Here is a 24,116-nt window from a genome sequence, read left to right on the forward strand (position 1 = left end):
ATTAGGCATCAAGAATCTCAAAAACCATAGCAAAGCTCTTAAGGTGAAATGGTTATGGAGGTACCATCAGGAGGGCCAAGCACTATGGTATAGGGTGATCAACAACAAGTATGAGGAGCTGAATAAATGGGTAACCAAAGAGGTAAATACCCCCTATGGGATTATCCTTTGGAAATTCATCAGAATATTTTGGCCTTTCCTCAGTAATCAGTCAACTGAGGTACAAAATGGCAGAAAAACCAGTTTTTGGTTTGATAAATGGATGGGTGGTATGAGCCTCAAAGATCGTTTTCCTGACATCTTACATTAGATCAACACCAACAGAAGTCTGTCGCTGAAATGTGGACACAACAAGGCTAGGATCTGATCCTTACAAGAAATCTGAATGACTGGGAAATTCCCAGAATACTACTTGATCTGTTTAAGGTTCTAGAAAATTTTCAAGGTATACAAACGGGTGAGGATTATTTATGGTGGCAGGGGCACAATAAAGGTAGTTACAAGGTGAAAGAAGGATACAAACAGATAAGTCTTGGTGGCATTCAAGACTTCAAATGGCCTTGGAAGCAAATCTGGAGGATCAAAGTGCCACACAAAGTGGCATGCTTTACATGACTACCAGTCAATGAAGCAATTTTGACACAGGATAATGTGGCCAAGAGAGGAATCTCTCTATGCAACAGATGTTCCTTGTGTGGTAAGGCTAATGAGACAGTGAGACATGTCTTCTTACATTGCAACTTTACTGACCAGTTGTGGCAGATTTTCCTTAATCTTAGAGGCATATCTTGGAGTATGCCTAGCAAGATTAATGAGACTCTATTCAGTTGGGAGATGGATGGAGTTGGGGCTACAAACAAAGAAAGATGGAGGATGATCCCTGCTTGTATTTGGTGGACTATATGGATGGGAGAGAAACGATAGATGTTTTGAGAATAGGAACAACAACCTGCAGGAAGTAAAGTTTAAGTGTATTTTGTTGTTTTGCTTTTGGCGTACAAATGTCTACTCCAATGAAACTAAGTCAATCATAGATTTTTTAGGGTCCATTTAGATTTTGTTCAGTTTTTGGATAGATTATACTTCCTTTCTGCTTTTGTAAATATGGTTTTTCAGTACTACCTAAGTACTATATGAAATACAAATGTTACCAGTTTTTTTTTAAAAAAAGACAGATGGGAAAGTCTAAAATAACTCAAAGGGATTAAGCCAAAGTATACTCTATCTGCTGTTGACTTATTTACATGGGCAACCTTACCACATTGCTAAGAATTTGAAGTTATTATATATTTGATGGTTCAAGATTTCAAAAGTGGTTTTCTAAGGAAGAGAAGATATGCCAAAGTTCTGGCGATAAATCGATCAAGAAACTACATTATCACTGTTTTGTTTCTTAAAATTGGCACTACGAGAGACAGATTCAAGAATGTACAACAAATACATGTGTAATAGAATCAATAGAAAAGGCAAAAAAAAAAAGTTATCTATAATATCAGATGCCTCATGTGTAGATGCTAAACTAACTCAAAAGACCATTACACAAAATGTCTTAACTTTGTGGCAATTAAAAAGATTATGCTTTCAGCTAATGCTATTTTGGACGTCATTACAATTATGTCAAATTAAATAACAAAATCAAATGAAGCTCGTAGCATTAGATGGATTACCAATTTTCTTGGACGTATTTAACCATATTTTAAAGCTGCTGCGGAGACTCAATAGTAAGATTAAGAAAACAAGGTTTTTTTATTGTGAAAAGCAAAGAGAAGTACGAGCTAAAGGACCTAACCCTTAGATTGTATGTCTTCCGTCTTCATTGCACCAGATTTGAGATGAAGAAGATCCTATAACAAAAACATCTTTGAATAGGACAAACTACTCACAAGAATCTAAGTAACAGACTCCTTGAGAGATGCTAACTACTGACATAAAATTCTCATAATGGAGAAAGAGAATAAAGCCTCACCTGCTTTAGAGCTTCACCTAGTATGTTAACAAGACTGCCATGGTATCTCTCAATTATCTGTAAATCCAACATGAAGTTGTTAAAAATATCAGAAGACTCCAATTTATGAAAATTAGGTTTCACCATTAGAATATACGGCGAGCTCACCTTCTCATATTCCAATTGAGATTTAATCGGATCCACATACAAACTGCAAATGATTTAAATGAAGTAGAACCTTTAAATAGGAATTGAAAATAACAGATACAAAAGAGCTGGATTTTCTTACTATGTGTAGCTCCCGTACAACCGAACAAGGACTTCACCAGCTACCTTTTTTGTGGGCTTTTTGTTCCCACCTACAACCATCTCATCAACAACCTGTTGAAAAGAGGTAGAGACAAGAAAACTTACCAAATACTGTTTTAAACAGCTGGGCGCTGTGATATATATAACAAAACAGAAAATTTGAAACTGATTGCATCATTGAGAATCCCAATTCTCTAATACCTGACCAAGCCACGATTGACCATTGAGCTGGACCCATATCAAATTGCCAAAATCAACCTCCACGTTTGATTTATTCAATGCAGCATCCTCCCCAATACCCCTTTCAACATAATTTCCATTTCTTGATAACGATTTACTCTTCATTGCTTATCTTCAAAAGTTGTAACTGTCTCGCTTAAGAAATCAAGTATCTGAATGGAGCCTAATTCTTGCATAACTTGAAAATTCCTATACAAAAGTTTCATAACAAAAAGAACTCGAATTGTTCCATTATATGTTATATACTTTGATTTATGGATGACAAGATAAGTGCAACACAAGAACATTAATTGTCAAAATTGAAGACAACTAATATGTAAATTTGCATTAGACCACTCAGTCCCTCGTTGTCAAAAATATATTTATTACATTGACAAGTCATGTCACAAATTTTAAATTACGAGTTGCTTGATGCACTACTAGTTCTACTTTAAGACATGTGTTGAGCTATACAAGAACCAATGTCTAAACATTTCACAAATAAGGAGCCGGTAGTGTTTACGATAGAAAAACTACTGAAACCAGACCCTTATCATGTCTATGAAAGAACTAGATTACAGAAGTACTATGTACAAAGTGAAGGAACGAGGTCTTTCGCAGTGGACTGGAGATGACATGATCAGTTAACATAAAGCAAATTCCACGTGAGAGAAGGATTCTTGAGGAATTTCATTAATGGAATAAACATGTGGATCAAGGAACAAAAACTCAACAAGGAAACATTACCATAATTGCACAAAAGGAAAGAGCTTTGGATTTAGGAGAAGGCACGCATGAAGATCGAAACATTTATGAAAACCAGGTCAAATTGGATTGGATTTCTTGACAAAGTTCATAGGTTTTGGAGCAAGAAGGCAAGGATTTCAACCATTACCTCTCCTACATAAAGCACCATATTGATGTCATTGAAGGTGGACATATCAAGATTTATTCATAGCAAATAGTAGTCATTGAGAGGAGTGCTTTGTGAGCAAGGGTGAATTTAGTAGGCAACTTCAGTGCACGTGAATCCTATGGTCTTTCTGCAAAACTACGTATTTTATGTGTACAATTTTAAAAATGATCTAATATTACCTTCTGGCACCCATACTACAAAACGGCTTACTGGTACACTTGGTTGGAAGATAAGTTATTTACCTAGAGATACAAGAATCAAGTCCCACTTGATGAATTTTTTTTCTACCATTTTTTGGTAGCACACCCATCTTCTAGAGATCCTGATTCGCCTCTGTTTATGAGAGTCAACTGTCAATGAAGAGAACCTATCCTAAGTGTAAAGATATGGCCCCTGGGCCTAACTCAACCCCAAAAGCTAGCTCATGAGGGGAGGTTTGCCCAAGTCCATATAAGGAGACCAAATTCCCATCCCTCTACCAATGTGGGACATCTTAACACTCCCCCGCACGCCCAGACCTCAATTGGAGCATGAACACTTCTAAATGGGGCCATCATCGGTGAACAACAAATTTGGATGGGTCTGACTCTGATACCATGTGAGAAATATAAGGAAAGAATATTATTGGATTGTTGTTGTTTCTACATTATTACATTGAGACCCTATTTATAGACACTAGAATACAATCCTTTACCAAGTAGGATACTATTTACTATTCCTATTCTAAATGGGATTGTATAAACCTATTCCTATTCTAATAAGATTGTATAAACTTAATCCTATTCTAATAGGATTGTATATACCTATTACTATTCTAACACTCCCCCTCAAGCTAGTGCATACAAATCATATGTATCTAGCTTGTTACAAATGTAATTAATATGAGGACCAATGAGGAGCTTGGTGATATATCTGCAAGTTGATCAGTCGACTTCACAAAATTGACAGTCAATCTCAATGTGCTTGTCTTCTCATTAAATACTGGATTTGATGCATAATGTCAGTCAATCTCAATGTGCTTAATCTTCTCATGAAATACTGAATTTGATACATAATTCTGATTAAACACGGAGTAATAAAATTACAGTGTTGAACTTCTCAAACCAAACTTGCAAAGAATGTTTCAAACCATGGAGTGACTCACATAATTGACATGCAAGGCTTCTAAACTCCCCCTGGGCAACAAAGTGCTCAAAATCTAGTATAAAGTATATGGATCACGTTGGAATCAATAGATGAGTCGATATTAAATGGAAAGTCACCGAAAAATTGGTCGAAACATGCTCATACGCCAAAGTATTAGATTTGATGGTTGAAAGTGGTCACAATCTAAGAAATAAAATTATATGGGTAGGGTCGGAATGATGGAACGACCCAACTAGAAAATAGAAATTATATAGGAAAGGTCAGATTGATGGTACGACCCTATTGAAAAAGAGAAATAATATGGGTCGGGTCGGAATGATGGCACAACCCTACGCTAATCATATTTGAGGAGTCACCGAAAAGACGAATGGAACTATGCAAATCAAATTTGAGGAGTCACCGAAAAGACACGCGGTGCTATGCAACTCATATATGAAAAGTAGTTCGAAAAAATCCATGGTACTACGCAAATAAAATATGAAAAGTAGTCCGGATAGATGCATGGTGCTACACAAATCAGATATGCAAAAAAAGGGTAGTCACTGGAAGGTAGCACAGTGCTACACAAATTACATCTGAAAAAAGTAGTCACCGAAATGATGGCACGGTGCTACACAAATTAAATATGAAAAAGTAGTCATCGGAATGATGGCACGGTGCTACACAAATTAGATATAAGAAAGTAGTCACCGAATAATGGTACGGTGCTACACAATTGAATATGAAAAAGTAGTCACCGGAAAGATGGAACGGTGCTACACAAATACCGATGGATATAGGGTTGACACAAAACAACCCTAGAAAGTCATCGAAAATTGACGCACAATGACCTGTCTGACTGAGTTTTCTTCCCTTGAATATGGGGTTCATGCATATATCATTGACCTACTTTTGTTAACATAATCATTGGCCAGACGGGCAGCATATCTGGGTAATAGCCACCCGCCGGCAGCGAAAGCTCTTTAATTCTCTACCAAGATCGTAGAGGCTCTGATACCATGTAAAGATATGGCGCTTGGGTCTTACTCAACCCCAAAAGCTAGCTAATGAGGGGAGGTTTCTCCAAGTCCATATAACGAGACCAAATTCCCATCCCTTTACCGATGTGGGGCATCTTAACACTGAGAAGCTATTGTTTTAGTTCTCGAGTTGCTTAGTTGATAGTTTTTAAATGTTAACCTATTTTCATGTACATTTGTTGTTAGAATAGAATAGGAAAACACAATCCTACACAAACTAGGAATAGTTTATAGTCTCCTATTTGGTAAGGAATTGTATTATAGAGTGTCTATAAATAGGGTTCTCTATGTAATTATTAGAACAACAATTCAATAATATTTTTCCCATATATATTTCTCACATGGTATCAGAGCAATTGTGAGAGAAAAAATCGCACAGTTTTTTTCCGGTAACCTAGTGGCTGTCCAGGTAATTAATATTTTCCGTCACTGTTTTTCAAAAATTAACACCACCACTAGCTGAGGAACTTCCCGGCGAGCAAACCCCAATTATCCCCGCCGGAAACCAGTGCTACACGCTCCGTCATGCGCCGCCGGAAGAATTTCTCCGGCGAGTTGACAGATCCACGCGCCGACGCGTGAGACCTGTTCCGGCCAGTTTTTCGACCAATTTTTTTTTTCATTGAGGTCGCCTCTCCATTCCGAGGCAGACTGTATATTTATTTTCTTATTCCGACCAGTTTCGGGTAGTCAGACCTAATTTCCGGCGACTGCACCCTTTTTTTTTTTCAGATTCTGACCAGGACCAGCCTTATTTTTTTATTTTGTTTTCCTCTCTCTAAATTCATAATATGTCTTTAGGGATTGATATTTTTGGCTCCAAGAATATAGGTAGTTCAAGTGTTATGATCACTTCAGAACCATTAATGGGAAGCTCAAACTATTTAGCCTGGGCTTCCTCGGTTGAGTTATGGTGCAAGGGGCAAGGCGTTCATGATCACTTAACCAACAATATTTGTGTGGTAGATGAAAAGGCAAAGGCTAGTGAGACAGATAATAGCGTCAAAGCACAATGGGAGAAGGTTGATGCTCAATTATGTAGTCTCCTATGGTGATCTATCGATTCCAAGTTGATGTCCTTGTTTCGCTCATCACAAACATGTTATTCAGTTTGGGAAAAGGCTCGTGCTTTATATACTAATGATATATCTCGATTCTATGATGTGATATCTAGAATGACTAGCTTAAAGAAACAAGAATCCGATATGTCTACTTACTTGGGTCAGGTACAATCAGTCATGGAGGAATTTGACACGTTGATGCCAATCACTACAAATGTGGACAAACAACAAGAACACAGACAGACGTTGTTTCTAGTTCTTACACTTGCTGGACTCTCTACTGACCATGATTCAGTGCGTGATCAGATTTTAGCTAGTCCTACAATTCCTACAGTTGATGAATTATTCTCTCGTCTACTTCGTATTGCCGCACCTCCCAGCCACAAAGTAGTTTCATCACCGACCTATGATTCCTCTGCTCTCGCATCTCAAACCATAGAAAAACGAGTATATCAATCTATGTTGAATCGACGAGGAGGAGGTCGTCTTGGAAAACCTCGATCCAAGTGTAGTTATTGTCATAAGTCTGGACATACTCGTGACATATGTCATAATTTGCATGGTCCACCACCCAGTTATGATCCTGCTACTCTAAAGGAATATAATGAGTTCCTTCGTAATCGTGCAAGTAAGCATACATCTTCACAAGAAGTATTTGTTACTCCGCTTGATCGACCATCCCATAATGCTCATATTGCTCAATCAGAATATTATGAGTTCCTTCAATATCGAGCAAGTAAGCAAACGTCTCCACAAGTAGCTTCGGTTGTTCAACATGATGTTGTTGCGGGTAATTCTTTTGCTTGTGTTTCACAGTCTAATACTCATGGGTCTGGGTCATGGACTCGGGCGCTTCTGATCATGTTTCTGGTAACAAATCACTTCTGTCAGATATTGTTTATTCACAATCTCTTCCTGCTATTACTTTGGCCAATGGGATACAAACAAAACCAAAAGGGGTTGGAAAAGCCACACCCTTATCTTCTGTCACTCTAGACTTTGTTCTTTATGTCCCTGGTTCCCCTTTTAATCTAGCATCTGTTAGTCGTTTGACACGTGCCCTACATTGTGGCATAACCTTTTTTGATGATTTTTTTCTCATGCAGGACCGCAGTACGGGACAGACGATTGGCACAGGACATGAATCACAAGGCCTTTACTATCTTACCTCTTCAAATTCCTTCACAACATGCACTATTACAGATCCTCCGGACCTCATTCACAAACGTTTGGGACATCTGAGTCTATCTAAACTGACACAAATGGTGCCTAGTTTATCTAGTTTGTCCAAATTAGATTGTGAGTCGTGTCAACTTGGGAAACACACTCGTGCCACATTTTCACGTGGTACTGAGGGTCGTTCAGAGTTTATTTTTTCATTAGTTCATTCTGATGTTTGGGGTCCTAGTAGAGTCAGTTCCACCTTAGAATTTCGCTATTTTGTTAGTTTCATTGATGATTATTCGAGATGTACTTGGGTTTTCTTAATGAAAGATTGTTCTGAGTTATTTTCTATATTCAAAAGTTTCTTTGCTGAAATAAAAAATCAGTTTGGTGTTTCTATTCGTACTTTTCGTAGTGATAATGCCTTAGAATACTTATCATCCCAGTTTCAGGAGTTTATGTCTCACCAAGGAATTATTCACCAAACATCTTGTCCATACACTCCTCAACAAAATGGTGTAGCAGAAAGAAAGAATAGGCATCTCATTGAGACTGCTCGCACTCTCCTCATTGAATCCCATGATCCGTTGCGTTTTTGGGGTGATGCAGTCCTTTCATCTTGCTATTTAATTAATAGAATGCCCTCATCTTTTATTTCGAATCAGGTTCCACATTCCATACTATATCCACAGTCACATCTCTATTCTATCCCTCCTCGTGTATTTGGGAGCACATGCTTTGTTCATAACTTAGCCCCAGGAAAAGATAAATTAGCCCCTCGTGCTCTTAAATGTGTCTTTTTGGTTACTCTCGAGTTCAAAAAGGGTATCGTTGCTATTCACATGATCTCCGCCGATATTTTATGTCTGCCGATGTAACATTCTTTGAATCTCAACCTTACTACAAATCTTCTGATCATCTTGATATCTCTAAGGTCTTACCAATATCTCAGGTCTTACCTGTACTAACTTTTGAGGGACCTACGGTATCTTCTCCATCTCCAGTTATAGTGCCACCACTCCTAACTTATCATCGACGTCCTCGTCCAGCAATAGTCTCAAATGATTCATGTCATGCGCCGGACCCTGCTCCTACTGTGGCCTTGCCCCCTGCTAGCGAATTGATTGCACTTCAATAAGGTATACGATCTACTCGAAATACTAATCCCCATTATACTTTCTTGAGTTATCATCGTTTATCTTCACCCCATTATGCCTTTGTATCATCTTTGTCCTCTATTTCCATCCCTAAGACTACAGGAGAAGCACTTTCTCATTCTGGATGGAGGCAGGCTATGATTGATGAGATGTCTGCTTTACATTCGAGTGGTACTTGGGAGCTTGTCTCCCTTCCTACAGGTAAGTCTACTGTTGGTTGTCGTTGGGTTTATGCGGTCAAAATTGGTCCAGATGGTCAAGTCGATCGGCTTAAGGCTCGCCTTGTTGCTAAAGGGTATACTCAGATATTTGGGCTAGATTATAGTGACACTTTCGCTCCTGTGGCCAAAATAGCATCAGTCCGTCTTTTTCTATCTATGGCGGCCGTTCGTCATTGGCCTCTTCATCAGTTCGACATTAAGAATGCTTTTCTGCATGGTAATCTTGAGGAAGAAGTCTATATGGAGCAACCACCTGGTTTTGTTGCTCAGGGGGAGTCTAGAAGCCTTGTATGTCGATTGCGTCGGTCACTATATGGTCTAAAACAGTCTCCTCGAGCTTGGTTTGGAATGTTCAGCACAGTAATTCAGAAGTTTGGCATGACTCGTAGTGGCGCTGATCACTCTGTGTTTTATCGGCATTCAGCACCAAATCTGTGAATTTATTTGGTTGTTTACGTTGATGATATCGTTATCACCGGCAATGATCAAGTTGGTATCGCTAATTTGAAGCAGTATCTCTTTCAGCATTTCCAAACTAAAGACCTTGGCAGATTGAAGTATTTTCTTGGTATTGAGGTTGCTCAGTCTAGATCAGGTATTGTTATTTCTCAATGCAAGTATGCTTTAGACATTCTTGAGGAGACAAGAATGATGGGTTGTAAACCCATTGACACTCCTATGGATCCGAATGTTAAACTCCTTCCAGGACAGGGGGAGCAACTCAGTAATCCTGAAAGGTATAGACGGTTGGTTGGAAAGTTGAATTACCTCACTGTTACTAGACCGGACATCTCTTTTCCTGCGAGTGTTGTAAGTCAGTTTATGACTTCTCCTTGTGATAGTCATTGGGATGCAGTTGTTCGTATTCTGCGATATATAAAGTCAGCTCCTAGTAAAGGACTACTCTTCGAGGATCAAGGTCATGAGCATATCACCGGATATACAGTCGCTGATTGGGCAGGATCACCCTTTGATAGACGTTCTACATCCGGATATTGTGTCTTAGTTGGAGGTAATTTGGTGTCATGGAAGAGTAAGAAACAAAGTGTGGTTGCTCGATCCAATGCAGAAGCAGAATATCGAGCAATGGCTGTAGCAACTTGTGAGCTAGTTTGGATCAAACCGTTGCTTGGAGAACTGAAGTTTGGAGAAACCGGTCATATGGAACTTGTGTGTGATAATCAAGCGGCCCTTCATATCGCATCAAATCCAGTGTTTCATGAGAGGACTAAGCACATTGAGATTGATTGTCACTTTGTAAGAGAAAAGATACTCTCAGGAGATATTGTTACCAAATTTGTAAAGTCAAATGATCAACTTGCAGATATCTTCACCAAGTCTCTTACCGGTCCTCGTATTAACTGCATTTGTAACAAGCTAGGTACATATAATTTGTATGCACCAGATTGAGGGGGAGTGTTAGAATAGAATAGGAAAACACAATCCTACACAAACTAGGAATAGTTTATAGTCTCCTATTTGGTAAGGAATTGTATTATATAGTGTCTATAAATAGGGTTCTCTATGTAATTATTAGAACAACAATTCAATAATATTTTTCCCATATATATTTCTCACATTTGTCATCAAAATAGCAGGAGTTACGTATAACTTGAGGAGTCAGATGGTTAATTCAAGAATTCATAGAGGAAATTCGAGAAGATAACCTAATCTGATGAAAGAAAGAAGATGAAGATTGAGAGAATCTGTACTAGTCAAATGTAAAGTGTATATTCTATATCTCAAATGAAATCTACATGTACTTATAGCAGAATATAATACATGGAATGAATCAATTTTGTTGCTAACTAATTTTAATTATGTTATCAACTAACTCTAGGACTGCTACTGTTCACAACTAACTTCCCCGCCAAAACTTCCTAACTGCTTTTGTTGACTCGTCCAACTGATTTAGCTTCCTTCCAATTATCTGATAACCGTACTCCCCCCATCATGAGATCCTTGTCCTCAAGGATCAAATGTATGAAACTTGGTCTTAAGAACAAAAGAGTATTCCCAAGTGGTAGTATCAGCTGATAAGTCTTTCCACTTCACTAAGACTTGTGCCACTGCCTTACTTCCTCACTTGACCATTCTTGTCTGTACTCTGTAGTATAGCTTCAGCATCTGAGCAATTGGGGATGGCAACATCAGCAGAAGTGGGTAGATAATTTGAGGGGTACCTCAAAGCACCTTTTCAAAAGAGAAACATGGACAGTAGGGTGTATCATTACTGTTTCAGAAAACAATAGAGTATATGCTACCGAGCCAACCTTCGTGACAATTTGGGAAGGCCCATAGTACTTAGCAACAAGCTTGTGTTGAGGCTGAGTGGATACACTAACTTCTTTACAAGGCTGAACCTTAAAGTGGACCCAATCACCAACAACAGAACTCGTCACTTTATGATGGTCAGCCTATTGTTTCATTCTCAGGTGTGCTCTCATCAGATGATGCCTCAACAACTGTAACTACAACTCTCTATTGAGGAGAGTGCTATCTACTTCAGCAAATGAGAACTCTTCTGGGAGGTAAGGTAAGTGCAATGGAGGAGCTCGACCATAGAGGGCCTCACAAGGTGTACTGTCAATAGCAGAATGATAGCAAGAATTATACCAATATTCGGCCACAGACAAACAATCATACCAGCCCTTAGCATCCTCAGCACAAAAACCTCTTAAATAGGTTTCCAGGCACCTATTAAGGACTTGTTTAGCTTGGCCATCACTCTGGGGTGATAGGCTGATGACATGTTCAGCTGGACACCTTCCAGGGAAAACAACTCTTGTCAAAAGGTACTGAGGAACACAATAATCCTTTTCAGGTAGACCATGTAACCTTATTATAAAGCCCTTGAAGACTTTGGCAATTGACTGACTAGTATAAGGATGCTTCCGAGGAATAAAATGGGCATACTTACTTAGTTTATCAACTACTACTACGATTACTTCATGAGTCATGACCATGCGATTTAGGCAATCCATCAATAAAATCCATGTTGATCTGAGACCACACTACATCAGGAACAGGTAGTGGTTGTAAGAAACTAGGGTAAGCAGCTAGATCAACTTTATTCCTTTGACAAACATCACACTTTTGTACAAAAGCCTTAACGTCATTCCTCATTCCCATAATGACCACCTTGGCATGTAGCATGCCACAAGGTCATAATATCTTGCTTCAGCTGTTTTCCTTTGCCCACAACTAGTCTGCCCTTCCTCCTTAACTGATTCTGATGCCAAGAAAATTGAGACTGAGCGTGTGGATCAGCCTGAAGCTTTTCAATCAACCCTTTCAACTCTACATCAGTTGTCCAATCATCTTCTATACCCTGCAGTAATCCAAAACTAGTATTTGAGATAACCAAGGGTAACAACTCAGCACCAGATACTCTAGACAATGCACCAGCTGCTTTATTGTTTGTTCTTTTTTTAATCAAAAGGCATAAGATTAGTTAACCACATCAATTGAGAGTTGGTATGAAAATTCAGTTCCATCAAGAACTTCAGAGCCTTCTGATCAGTCCTTATGATAAATCTTTTCCAAGTACTGAGACCACTTAGAAACTGCATTTACAATAGCCAAAAGTTCTCTATCTTAAATAAACATAGATGCATGTCTAGATGATAGTGCGTTGCTAATATATGCAATAGGGTGTCCTTGTTGCATCAAGACAACCCATATGCCAAAGCCACTAGCATCAGTCTCCGCCACAAAAGTCTTGCTAACATCTAGTAGGGCCAAAACAGGAGCTTTAGACAAAGCTAACTTTAGCTATTTAAATGCAGATGTAGTTGGTGACAATTGCAACTATCTTTCTTCAAAAGATCAGTTAGTGGTTTACTAATGATGCCAAACCCCTGGATGAATCTTCTGTAGTACCCTGCTAACCCAATGAACCCTCTCAGTTGTTTGATAGTTATTGGAAGTGGCCAATTCTGAACAACAATAATCCTTTGAGAGCCTGTTGAAACTCCATCTTTGGTGATGAAATGGCCTAGATATTCAATCTTGTTTACTCCAAAGAAACAGTTACTTAAATTTGGCCAACAACTGATGCATCTTCATTTCTACAAACACATCCTTGAGGTGGAGCAAATGTTCCTCAATGGTCTGATTATAAATCAGAAAATCATCAAAGAAGACCACAACATACACCTTGGAAGGTAGAAAGAGCATTTGACAAGCCAAATGGCATTACTAAATATTTAAAACGACCAGAATGTGTCCTAATGTTGTTTTTGGTATATCTTCCTGACTCATCCATAACTGATGGTACCCTACCCTTAAGGTCTATTTTTGAGAAGATCTTTGAACCCCCCGAGTTCATCTAGAAGATCCTCTACATGGTTATAGGAAATTTTTTCTTAACAGTGTGCTTGTTAAGATCCCTATAGTCCACACAAAATCTCTATGATCCATCATTTTTGCCAACCAACACAACAGGTGAGGCAAATGGGCTGCTACTAGGTTGAACAACGCCTTGGTCTAGCATCTGTTGTACAAGATTCTCAATGAAATCCTTTTTAACAGAAGGATACCTTATTAAGAGGTTCAGTACCAGTTTGTAAGATAATTCTATAATCAAACACTCCTTTAGATGATGCCAATTGAGTAGGTTCAGTAAACAACCCCCCTAACTCCTTCAATAATTCTCCAATTCTAGAGTCCTTCTTAGAAGGTATTTAGTTTCTAATGCAAGTAATTCGGGACACCTAGGAATGAGTTGAATCAGACATAACTTAGATTGGTTACCTGAAATCTTTCTAGTTTACTAGCTCCAGCAGATGAGATTTGCTTGCCTGCTCCTCTAAGTACATGCTTCCTGCCTTTGTACCAAAACTCCATAATGAGTTTGCTAAAGTTCATTTTGATATCTCCCTGCGCCAACAATCATTGCACTCCTAGAACTACACCACAAGACCCCAATGGTAGCAAGAGGAACTCAGCACAGAATTCAGCTCCTTGCAAGAGCCAAGTGATCTGACACACTCTATCCACCTTCATCATATTGCCATTAGCTGTACACACCATTTGTAATATAGTAACCTTCGTCTGACTCTGACACCCCAAGCTTTTAACCAAGTCAGGATCTATGAAGTTATGAGAGCTGCCAGTATCAACCAAGATATTCAATGGTTTTCTTGAGTGATAACCAGTTACTCTAACGGTGTGTTTGATATTCCAGAAAATGTTTTCCAATTTTCTCATGTTTGGTTGGCTTAAATGTTTTCCAAATCAACTTATTTTCTCTTAAAAACAGTAAGGAAAACATTTCCCAAATTATTTTGAACCTCACACCTCAACTTTCCATCCTAACTTAGTCTCGGGTCTTGATTCCCGATACTAATCCTAGATCTGACTCTTGATTCTCGAATCTCGAACTCGATTCAAGAGCCAACTCCCGAGGGTAGGTCATGATGTTTTACTCTTTTGAGCAAGTATGTTGATTATTTTCCGAACTTTACTTTTGTTTTAGATTAGTGTGATAGGTGGCATCATAAAATAACAACATATTGATTTGACAATTCATCTCATTAACTATTCTGATATATATTAAAACACCAAGTTTCTTTATTTCGACAATTTTGGATTTTATAGCCTATAGGCAATAGTTTGAAACTATAAAAGAGAAACAAGTTCATAACCGTATGCAAGCTACTAAACCCAAAAATTGTTCAGTTGATTGAGTACCTCTCGATCCAGTCAAAGGTTATTGCAAGAAAAAAAAAAGGAAATAGATTGGCTATAACGTCATAGCAACGGTGCAATTTGTCGCAAACTAAGAGAAATATACGAGAATCTGAAAAGCTTGTTGAATGGAAGGACTTGATCAACAAACAAAAGCAGAATAAGGTATCTTCTACTTATTGATCTTTTCCTAATAAGCAACCCATTTTGTCTAAATGTTCTGCCTTTCTTTTCAGGTATAAAAAAATCAAGAGTTTAAAGTGTAGATGTGAATGAGTAAATATTCTGCCCCAGAATTTCCAAAAAAAATCAACAAGCACCGGATAAGATCTTTAATGTAAAACTCAACACAAAAAACCCATAAAAATAAATAAGAGAGAAACAAATAAAAGAGTAGCAGCTAACAAGCTGAAACATATCAGCTAAAACACCCACCAAGAAATGTAGGCAATCTTTCTCTGCAGTAACCAAGAAGAGAAGAACGCAACATGGAAATACTACTCCTAACAGCTATAAAAAAAATTGAAGCATTTCAGTAGAAATCAAAAATAAGAAGATGAACTAACAGTAAATAAGCTTAAAAAGCTAACCATATGATGAAAGCAGAAAAAGGATTACTTGTGCATCTATGGCCTTTTCAGTTTCCATCAGAAGTATAATCGAAAGAAAGAACAAATGGACACAAAACCATATTTATTTCTTCTGTACCGTCGGATGTAGCGTCATTTAATCTTTCTTTGTACGCAAAATGGATAGTTTCAAGAGAAAATTAAATGGTTTTTGGTGACACTTTGACCAAGAAATGGTCAAATCCACTTAAAAAAGTAATTAAGTTAATTTGGAATCAAATTAACATTTTCAAAACTTTCTAGAGAACATTAAATGAAAGGTGTCAATTAAGTTTGGATTTTGTTTTTGGTGACACTTTGACCAAGAAAGGGTCAAATTCACTTTAAAATGTAATTAAGTAAATTTGAGACCAAATTAACATTTTCAAAACTTTCTAATCTTTTATAAAATACAAAAAAAACACTTCATTTTTTAACTTTTATAATTCTATCCAAACCATTTTAAAAAAATTAAAAGAAAATAGAATTTTCTCTTCTTCTTCTCCCAACGTTCTCTCTTCTCCTCTTCTTCTTCCTTAGAAAATCCGAAAATCCGACTATCAAAACAAATATTCTCCTCCATTATCTTATCTTCTCCGGCCGTGACTCTCTCCTCTTTCTGAACTGAAGATTGTGTTCGACTTAAAATGGGTAAGTCAATTTTTTTGAAAGATTTTACAATTTTCAAACAATACTAAGTTTTTTTCTTAGGTTAATGAACAATAAATTGTTCTATAGATGTGAAAATTGAATAATGGTGTAATGGTACCTATTATTTATCGTTTTTGAAAGAAAATCAACAAACCCAAAAAAGCTCCAATTTTGAGAAAATGTATATGTATTGTTAACATTCAGTGAAAAATCATTTTTTGTTGCTTTTGCTGTTTTTTTTTTGATCATTTTGTTCATATGATTGTAGAAATATAGTCTTGTTCAGTTGTCCAACATATAGTTCATTTGTTGAAAGATGTGTCGTATGTTGCTACATTTTAGTGATATGTTGGTATATATTCCAATAGAGTTGTCATATGTTGGAACATATCATATATGTGTTAGGGAAACAAAATGGTCATCTGTAGTAATAGAAGATTCATCTGTGGCACATAAAGATTCATTTGTGGCCACAGAAGATTCATTCGTGGCAACATAAGGTACATATGTGGCAACAAAATATCCATCTGTGTCAACATAAGTATAAATTGCTACCCATTATTATTTTATAATCAATTGTAAACTCTCAATGTTTTTTTATTTACCTTGTAGATGAAATGATACAAGAAGCTTCATCCGTGACAACAAGTCAATCTTTTATTGGTGTTGCTTCCTCTTCTAACATGAAATGCTCTTTTTGTCTATGCGAAGAATATGAGCAGCAACATGATTATTTTATTAGTCGTGTTAAAGAACCCACTGATATTTTTAAGGAAATGACTTATAATATTGATGTCCATACATCCAAGAAGATTTCACAACCTTTGAAGTGTAGGAGGTTGAAAAAATCTATTTCCCAATCACTATCTATAATTAGTGAAAGAAAAAAAATCAATGACTACTGCTCCAGTATCACACTCAAACCCAAAAGGCAAGGAGAAGGAGGAAGAGGGGGAGAAGGAGCAGGAGAAGGGGGAGGAGGAGAAGGAGAAAGAGAAGGAGAAGGAGAAAGAGAAGGAGAAGGAGAAGGAGAAGGAGAAGGAGAAAGTGAAAAAGAAAGCGAAAGAGAAAGAGAAAAAGAAAGAGAAGAAAGTCGAAGTCGTCAATTGTGATGTAAAGGAACAATATCCATTTGAAGGTTTTAACATTGACGACAAGGGTCCAACTGAACTAATGTCATCCTTCGCGCAATGGATAAACGAGGGTCTTTACAAGCATCATGCAAAAAAGTAAAGTCGTTCAACTATTATTAGTATTTCTTCTTGTTGTCCACTAAATATTTATTTATAATGATTACACAATTGCAGAAGAGACAAGGACGATCACTACTTAGCCAATTGCTCGAATCTTGAGTTCAAACAACTTGATTTTGTAGTTGCATTTCCAAAGAAGAAGGACTAGTTCTACGTAATGTCTCAACCCAATAAGTGTTGGACTGATGAGGTAAGCCCATGCCCACTTTTATCTTTTGATTAAGACATGAATACATACAAATAAATTGATACAGAAATACACTTGTCGATGAATCTGTGCAACATGTGGATGTCATTTTATACTATTTGTGGAAGAAGTCGAAGCAATAGAGTCATTCTAAATATCGATATACTACTACTAATTGTTTTTTCAAAATATACATTGAAAATGCCAGTGATGTTCCTGAATATGAGAATAAAATTGTTGGCACTATCAAAGGGTTTGGTATACCTGGTGGACTACCTTGGCACCTCACAACTTAAGTTAATGTCCATGTAAATTGTAATGGGGAGTTTCATTGGGTCTTGCCAGTCGTTGTATTGAAGGAACTGTGCATAAAGGTGTATGATTCGATGTCCTCATCTAGGACTAACAGAAAATTGTGCTCCGAGATTCAAAAGTTGTCTACATTGTTGCCAAAGTACCTTGAATCCTACAGAGTCAGTTCTTGAATCTTACCAAGGAAAGAACAAATTTCACTCATTCGAAGTCATACATGTTACTGGTATTGCCCAACAAGAAAGCAATAGTCTGTAAGTATCACATTATTTTTTTTGTCTTACCACTATTGAAATGTGATGTTATTATATTTTCTAATTGATGATATACCATGCAGAGATTGTGGACTTTTTGTTGCTGCATACGCTGAGTTTTTGAGTGATGGGCTACAAGTACCATCTTATGGAATTAGTTCTGAAACCCTTCGCATGAGTATGCTTCACTCCTATGGAATTATGAGATTTTAAAGGCTCGGAGTGGCTATGTTAGTAACAATGAAGACCCACATAGGCCTAGACCTAAAAAAATAAAGTTCGATGAAAATGTTGTGGTTACCACTATTGATTAGATTGATGGTTATGTATACCATTGTGAATTACCTTTTTGTTGATAAGTTGTATAAAATAATTGGTGAAGTGGTCATTTTTGCTGATAATATTAATATTAATGATGATTATTATTATTATTATTATTATTATTATTATTATTATTTTGTTGGAACAAATGTCAATTATGATGGAAAGGAAGAAATGTGGTGTCTGTGGCAACATATATAACCTCTGTTGTAAAAAAACCACAAAATTATCTACATGTGCCCCAACAGAAAGGATATATGTGGCAACATCTATCACAGAAAGAAGATATGTGGTAACATATGTCACAGAAAGGAGATATGTGGCAATATTATATTGTCACCAATTATTCATTTTTGCTGATAATATTAATATTAATGATTATTAATATTATTTTTATCTTGTTGGAACAAATGTCAATTATGATGGAAAGGAAGAAATGTGGTGTTTGTGACAAGATATATAACCTCTGTTGTAAAAAATACCACAAAATTATCTGCATGTGCCCCAATAGAAAGGATATATGTGGCAACATATGTCACACTTTGAATTGTCAAAATTCAAAAAAATAAAAATTAAAAAGGTTTAAAACAATCGTCCCTTCATTTTTCCCTCTCTCCTCTCCTCTATAAAAGGTCGTTTCATATTCCAAATTTAATTTATTTTTACTAATTTCCATTTTCTTTTCTCTTCTTTCTTTTCTCTCGTTCCATTATTCCTTCACAGATCAAGGTTGTTGTTTTAATATTTTCTACAACATCAGTGGTAATCTGTTGCGATCCTCTTCTACAACAAGGCGTTGTTGCCCTCATCATTTCTAGTTTATCTTGATATCTTCTCAGGTAAAATTTAATTAGGGTTTTGAAATACTTACTAGTATTAAATCAGGACGCTTTTAGTGGTTTTATCACTTATTTGTTTGTAGGATGGTTGGGCTGTTATTCCTTTTGAAATATTATATGATTTCAAAAAGCTTAATTTTTAGTTGGTTGCTTAGGGTTTAGGGAGGGTTTTGTTGTTTGTTAGTTGGTTCATGTGTGGTATTGAATCGTATTTATTGTTTGTGTTGTGTTTGCCTTGTTGTGTTGTGTTGTTGTGTTTGGCTGTTGTTATTTTTGTTAAGAAATATTTGATTTTTGTGGTTGCAGATACAAATATAATGTCTCATGTCAAAAGAAAAATTGTATTAACAAAGAAACAACTGACACAAAGATCCCAAAGAGGCGTATGACTAAAACTTGTAGGAAGAAGATTGAAAAATCGACTACCACTCTTTTAGAAGAACTTGCATCTGAAGCAATTTCTTTTTCTCAAGTAGAATCAAAATTTTCTCAAAAAGAATATGAAGAAAGAGAAGAAGAAAAAAATGAAGTTGATAATGATGGAGAAAGAGCAGAAGAAGTTGAGGAAGAAGAAGGAAAAAAAGAAGTTGAGGAAGAAGAGGGAAATAAAAAAGAAGTTGAGGAAGATAAAGGAAAACAAAAAGAAGTTGAGGAAGAAGAAGGAAAAAATAAAGAAGTAGTTGAGGAAGAAGAAGAAAAAATAAATTAAGTTGATGAAGATAAAGGAAAACAAAAAGAAGTTGAGGAAGAAGAAGGAAACAAAAATGAAGTTGAGGAAGAAGAACAAGAAAAAAATTAAGTTGAGGATGAAGATAGGATCAAAACTGTGATAGCATTTCCTGTTTATTTTCAGCCTAATGCTACTGGTGATAGCATTTTAAGGTTAGCAATGGAAAAATCTTTCGACTTATTCAAGACCATACTCAAGACAAATGGTTTGGAAGATTTTTTTTAGAAATAATTATTTTGGTCAATATCTTGATTTGCCAGAAAATAATAATGCACGTTTTCAAATGACTATGGTCTATGAACTACTGAAAAGAAGGATGAGGTGTTGATTAATTATTGTGGCATGCCACTCTTCTTTGGCAAAAGATAGTTTGCCATAGTTACATGGTTAAAATGCCATTATCCTTCTGAGAAAATCCCTGAATTCACAGTCAAAAAACAACCACGGAGACGAAAGAAAGGAGAAGCATAAACAAGTAAGGAGCAGTCAACTGAAGAGCAGGACTTGGTGTCCTTTGTTGGCACAAGCTTCAAAAATCCCCATTTGATATTTTTGTTGATTGACAAGGATACACCAAAGAAGTACAAAAAGTCATTGTGCTTACTTTGATTTGTACATAATGTACTTTTGGTCAAAGATGTCAACAACAACATAGCCCTTAAATTGGTGAAGTACTCTGAAGATATTGAGGCTTTCAACAACTACAGCTACGAATTAGCTGTCGACTACTTGTTAAGACCTTTATCTCCAAAGATCAATAACTTATTTGGCTTTCCATAGGCTTTCATGGTAAACATAATTGTTCTTAATCTTTTTATATTTTATTAAATAATTCAACATTTGATTTGTGACATGTTTTTCTTTTTTATAGGCTTGGGCATTTGAAGTCATTCCTCATTTAAGGCATCAAGTAACTGCAGAAGAAGAGATTTCATCTCCAAGGATATTGAGATGGTTGAGAACAAAAATAAAAATTGTCAAAAATCCTCCTGATCTTTATAACCCTCCTCATGATGTAGTAAGTTATTATTATATTACACTCATATATGTTGCAACATATCACTAATCTGTAGCAACTGTGACCCAAATGTTGCTATAGATGACTCATATGTTGCTACAGATGATCCATCTGTTGCAACATGTGACAAAAATGTTGCTACAGATAACTCATATGTTACTACAGATGATCCATTTGTTGCAACATGTGACACAAATGTTGCTACAGATGCCTATATGTGTCAACATATGAGGAAAGAATCTGCTTGCTCAATATGACATACATTTTTTTAGTGGAGAAGATTTCAGGACCATGACAAGCATGAAAATTTGGTGGGAAGACTGTGTAATTTTTCTCTACTAGTACCTTGAATTTATAATGTTCGTTTGTTTTATCTTTTCAATGATTACTCTTTTTTACTCTTTAATATTATTTTTTATTTCAGTATATTAATGAAATTCTTAGCCTCACGGGGGAGAGTCATGTGAGATACCCTGAGTACTATGATTCCACAAATAAAATCCTGGATCTCAACTTCTATTCCAACTTCAAACAAAGATATGACAAAATGAGCGAGGAGGCAACAACAGTTGGTGGCAGAAGCTTTACACAGTTAATTAATGAGTTTGAATGGAATGAAGATATGATTAACTATGTCAGGGGCATTAGACCATATCCTGGAGGCATGGATTGAATTGGTGCAAAAAGGATTTTGACAGTCATAAACCTGAACAAAACTCATTTTGTGACTCTTGAGATCCTCTTGCACGAGGGTCGCATGAATGTTTATGACTGCCAGCTGATGGGTATGGAACATGCCAAGTTTTTTACATTCATACAACCCGTGTTCGAGTTGCTGCCAAAATTGTTGAAGCAAAGTGAAATAATGAAGCATTTGCCAAATAAGTTCCTCAATGAACCATGGGAATTTGAAGGTCAATTGGAACCCATGGTAACAAATGACACTAAAGCCGCGTGCGGGTCATATTCGCTTGCATTTATTGAGCATTTGATTACCAGGAAAATAATTCAACCTCCCCAAACCCTGTTGTGTGACAATACAGTTGGCCGAATGCAATGAATTTGGGCTGTTGGGATAGTATTTAGGAGCTTGGAGCCTTGACAATGTGTTTGTAATTAATGACAATGTTTTATTTTATCACTTATGTTATGTTATCTTATATTGAGAGCAAGTACATAGTATGCGATATTATATTAAAAGCAAGTACTTAATCAAATATTGTTACATAAGGGTGATATGTAGCAACATATAAGTCATTTGTAGCAAAATATGTCTCATATGTAGCAACATATGGGTCATCTGTAGCAACATATGTCTCAAATGGTCAAACGTTTCTACATAAGGGTGATATGTAACAACATTTGAGGCATCTGTAGCAACAAATAAATCATCTGTAGCAACATATGTCTCATATGTAGCAACATATGGGTCATCTGTAGTAACATATGCCTCAAATGGTCAAACGTTGCTACATAAGGGTGATATGTAGCAACATTTGAGGCATTTGTGAGGCATTTGTAGCAACATATAAGTCATTTGTAGCAACATATGTCTCATATGTAGCAACACATGGGTCATCTGTGGCAAAATTTGAGACACATGGTCAAACATTGCTACATAAGGGTGATATGTAGCAATATTTGACTCATTTGTAGCAACATATGTCTCAGATGTAGCAACATATGGGTCATTTGTAGCAAAATTTGAGTCACATGTTACTAAAGATGGGTGATATGTAGCAATATTTGACTCATATGTTGCGACATTTGACTCATATGTTATGTTAAGAACAAGTAAAAAGTTGGAACGGGAGTGCAAAACACGTTTATTTATTTCCCCAACTATGATAATTTTAATGATTGTACACAACTACATAAGAATTTTCCATCCTCCATAGTATTCTTCTTGGTAATGCTTAAAAATAAAAATAAAACACAACAAACAACAAGAAGATTAGCTTCCAGTTGTTACAACATTTGGTCTTCTTCTTCTCCTTCATCACCCATTTGTTACTTCTTTTAATATGACTTTCATCATCAATTTCCAACTCCTTAATTCTGTTCGCCAATCATAAAATAATGAACTTAGATCGTATATCAACATCTTCACGATCCCTCCATCTAAAGAAGCTGCATGAATTCTCCTAAAATACACACCATAAAGAAATTTAAATTAAAAAAAATAAAATAAAGAGAAGTCTCCAGACTAAGATGTAGAAATGTACATACACGATAGCGTGGACAAGATCAAAATCTTCGAGCTGGATTGTCTTTCGACCATAAAGTTTGCATTGAAAGTAAGTCTCCATGTTTGCAATAGATTTTCACACTCAACATGGGATCATTTTCATCATTACAAATTCGATTCAATATTGCATTTGACATTATATCAAAAGTAACAAAAACAAACAAAAATCATTCATTTGATCTAGAATACTAATCTATATTTAAAGAACTCATTCTTACCGAACCACTATGTTGCAAAATTAATGGTTTCATTGATTTGACAATACATGACAGTGTTGAGATTTGGTTTAACCAAAGGCCAATCAAATTAGTTGCGTGTTAAAAAACAAAGAACAGAAAAGACTAACAGAAAAAAGACTGATGAAAAAAAACATCATTATATCCCATGCACTCCAGAGATCTGAGATTCATGCGAAGAGAGAGAGAGAGAAAGCGCGAAGCGGAGAGAAACCAAAGCGGTGAGGAATAAAATAAAAACCCTATTCTTGAAATGAAAATGAAAACCCTAATTATATATATATATATATATCCCTTCTAGAAATGAAATAATAGGCCGATTGGGCCAGTTTTAGAGGTTGGGCTTGCCTATAACTTTTATAAAGTACTTACATTTTTTAAGTTGTTGCAATATATGTCAATTATGTGTACATGCAAGTAGTATCACCATTAATAGAGAGGAATTCAAGCACATAACTTGAAAAACATTAAACATAAACATAAACATGTCATTGATAGTTGATATAGTAACATGCTAGGCTAGGCTACATATCCATATTTACAAGGCATTAACGCCAACAAAAAAAACATTGAGCGGTTAAACCTAAAGGGGTATCACTATTCTTTCTTGA

The 24,116-nt window shown here is 36.3% G+C and overlaps 2 protein-coding genes across 6 annotated transcripts in view; both read right to left on the reverse strand.

Moving 5' to 3' along the window:
- Positions 1 to 14,151, reverse strand: part of LOC125877222 (uncharacterized) — a 28,695-nt gene extending 14,544 nt beyond the window's left edge. For 2 of the 5 annotated variants that reach the window (XM_049558567.1, XM_049558570.1), the window contains exons 1-6: positions 13,913 to 14,151; positions 2,456 to 2,683; positions 2,235 to 2,326; positions 2,114 to 2,156; positions 1,967 to 2,023; positions 1,790 to 1,844 (exon numbers count right to left, since the gene is read on the reverse strand). In XM_049558567.1, the coding sequence (XP_049414524.1) occupies positions 1,790 to 1,844; positions 1,967 to 2,023; positions 2,114 to 2,156; positions 2,235 to 2,326; positions 2,456 to 2,599 (391 nt within the window). In that variant the 5' untranslated portion in view covers positions 2,600 to 2,683; positions 13,913 to 14,151. The remainder of the gene's footprint in view (positions 1 to 1,789; positions 1,845 to 1,966; positions 2,024 to 2,113; positions 2,157 to 2,234; positions 2,327 to 2,455; positions 2,684 to 13,912) is intronic. The other 3 variants (XM_049558569.1, XM_049558568.1, XM_049558571.1) reach the window with 3 other exon arrangements.
- LOC125877221 (cyclin-T1-3-like) overlaps positions 1 to 21,735 on the reverse strand; it is a 557,390-nt gene extending 535,655 nt beyond the window's left edge. Inside the window, exon 1 of the mRNA XM_049558566.1 lies at positions 21,728 to 21,735. The gene's annotated coding sequence lies outside the window, so the exon portion shown is untranslated. The remainder of the gene's footprint in view (positions 1 to 21,727) is intronic.
- Positions 21,736 to 24,116: the final 2,381 nt, after the last annotated feature.

Source organism: Solanum stenotomum, chromosome 9, assembly GCF_019186545.1.
Source record: "Solanum stenotomum isolate F172 chromosome 9, ASM1918654v1, whole genome shotgun sequence".
NCBI classification, from domain to species: Eukaryota; Viridiplantae; Streptophyta; class Magnoliopsida; order Solanales; family Solanaceae; genus Solanum; species Solanum stenotomum.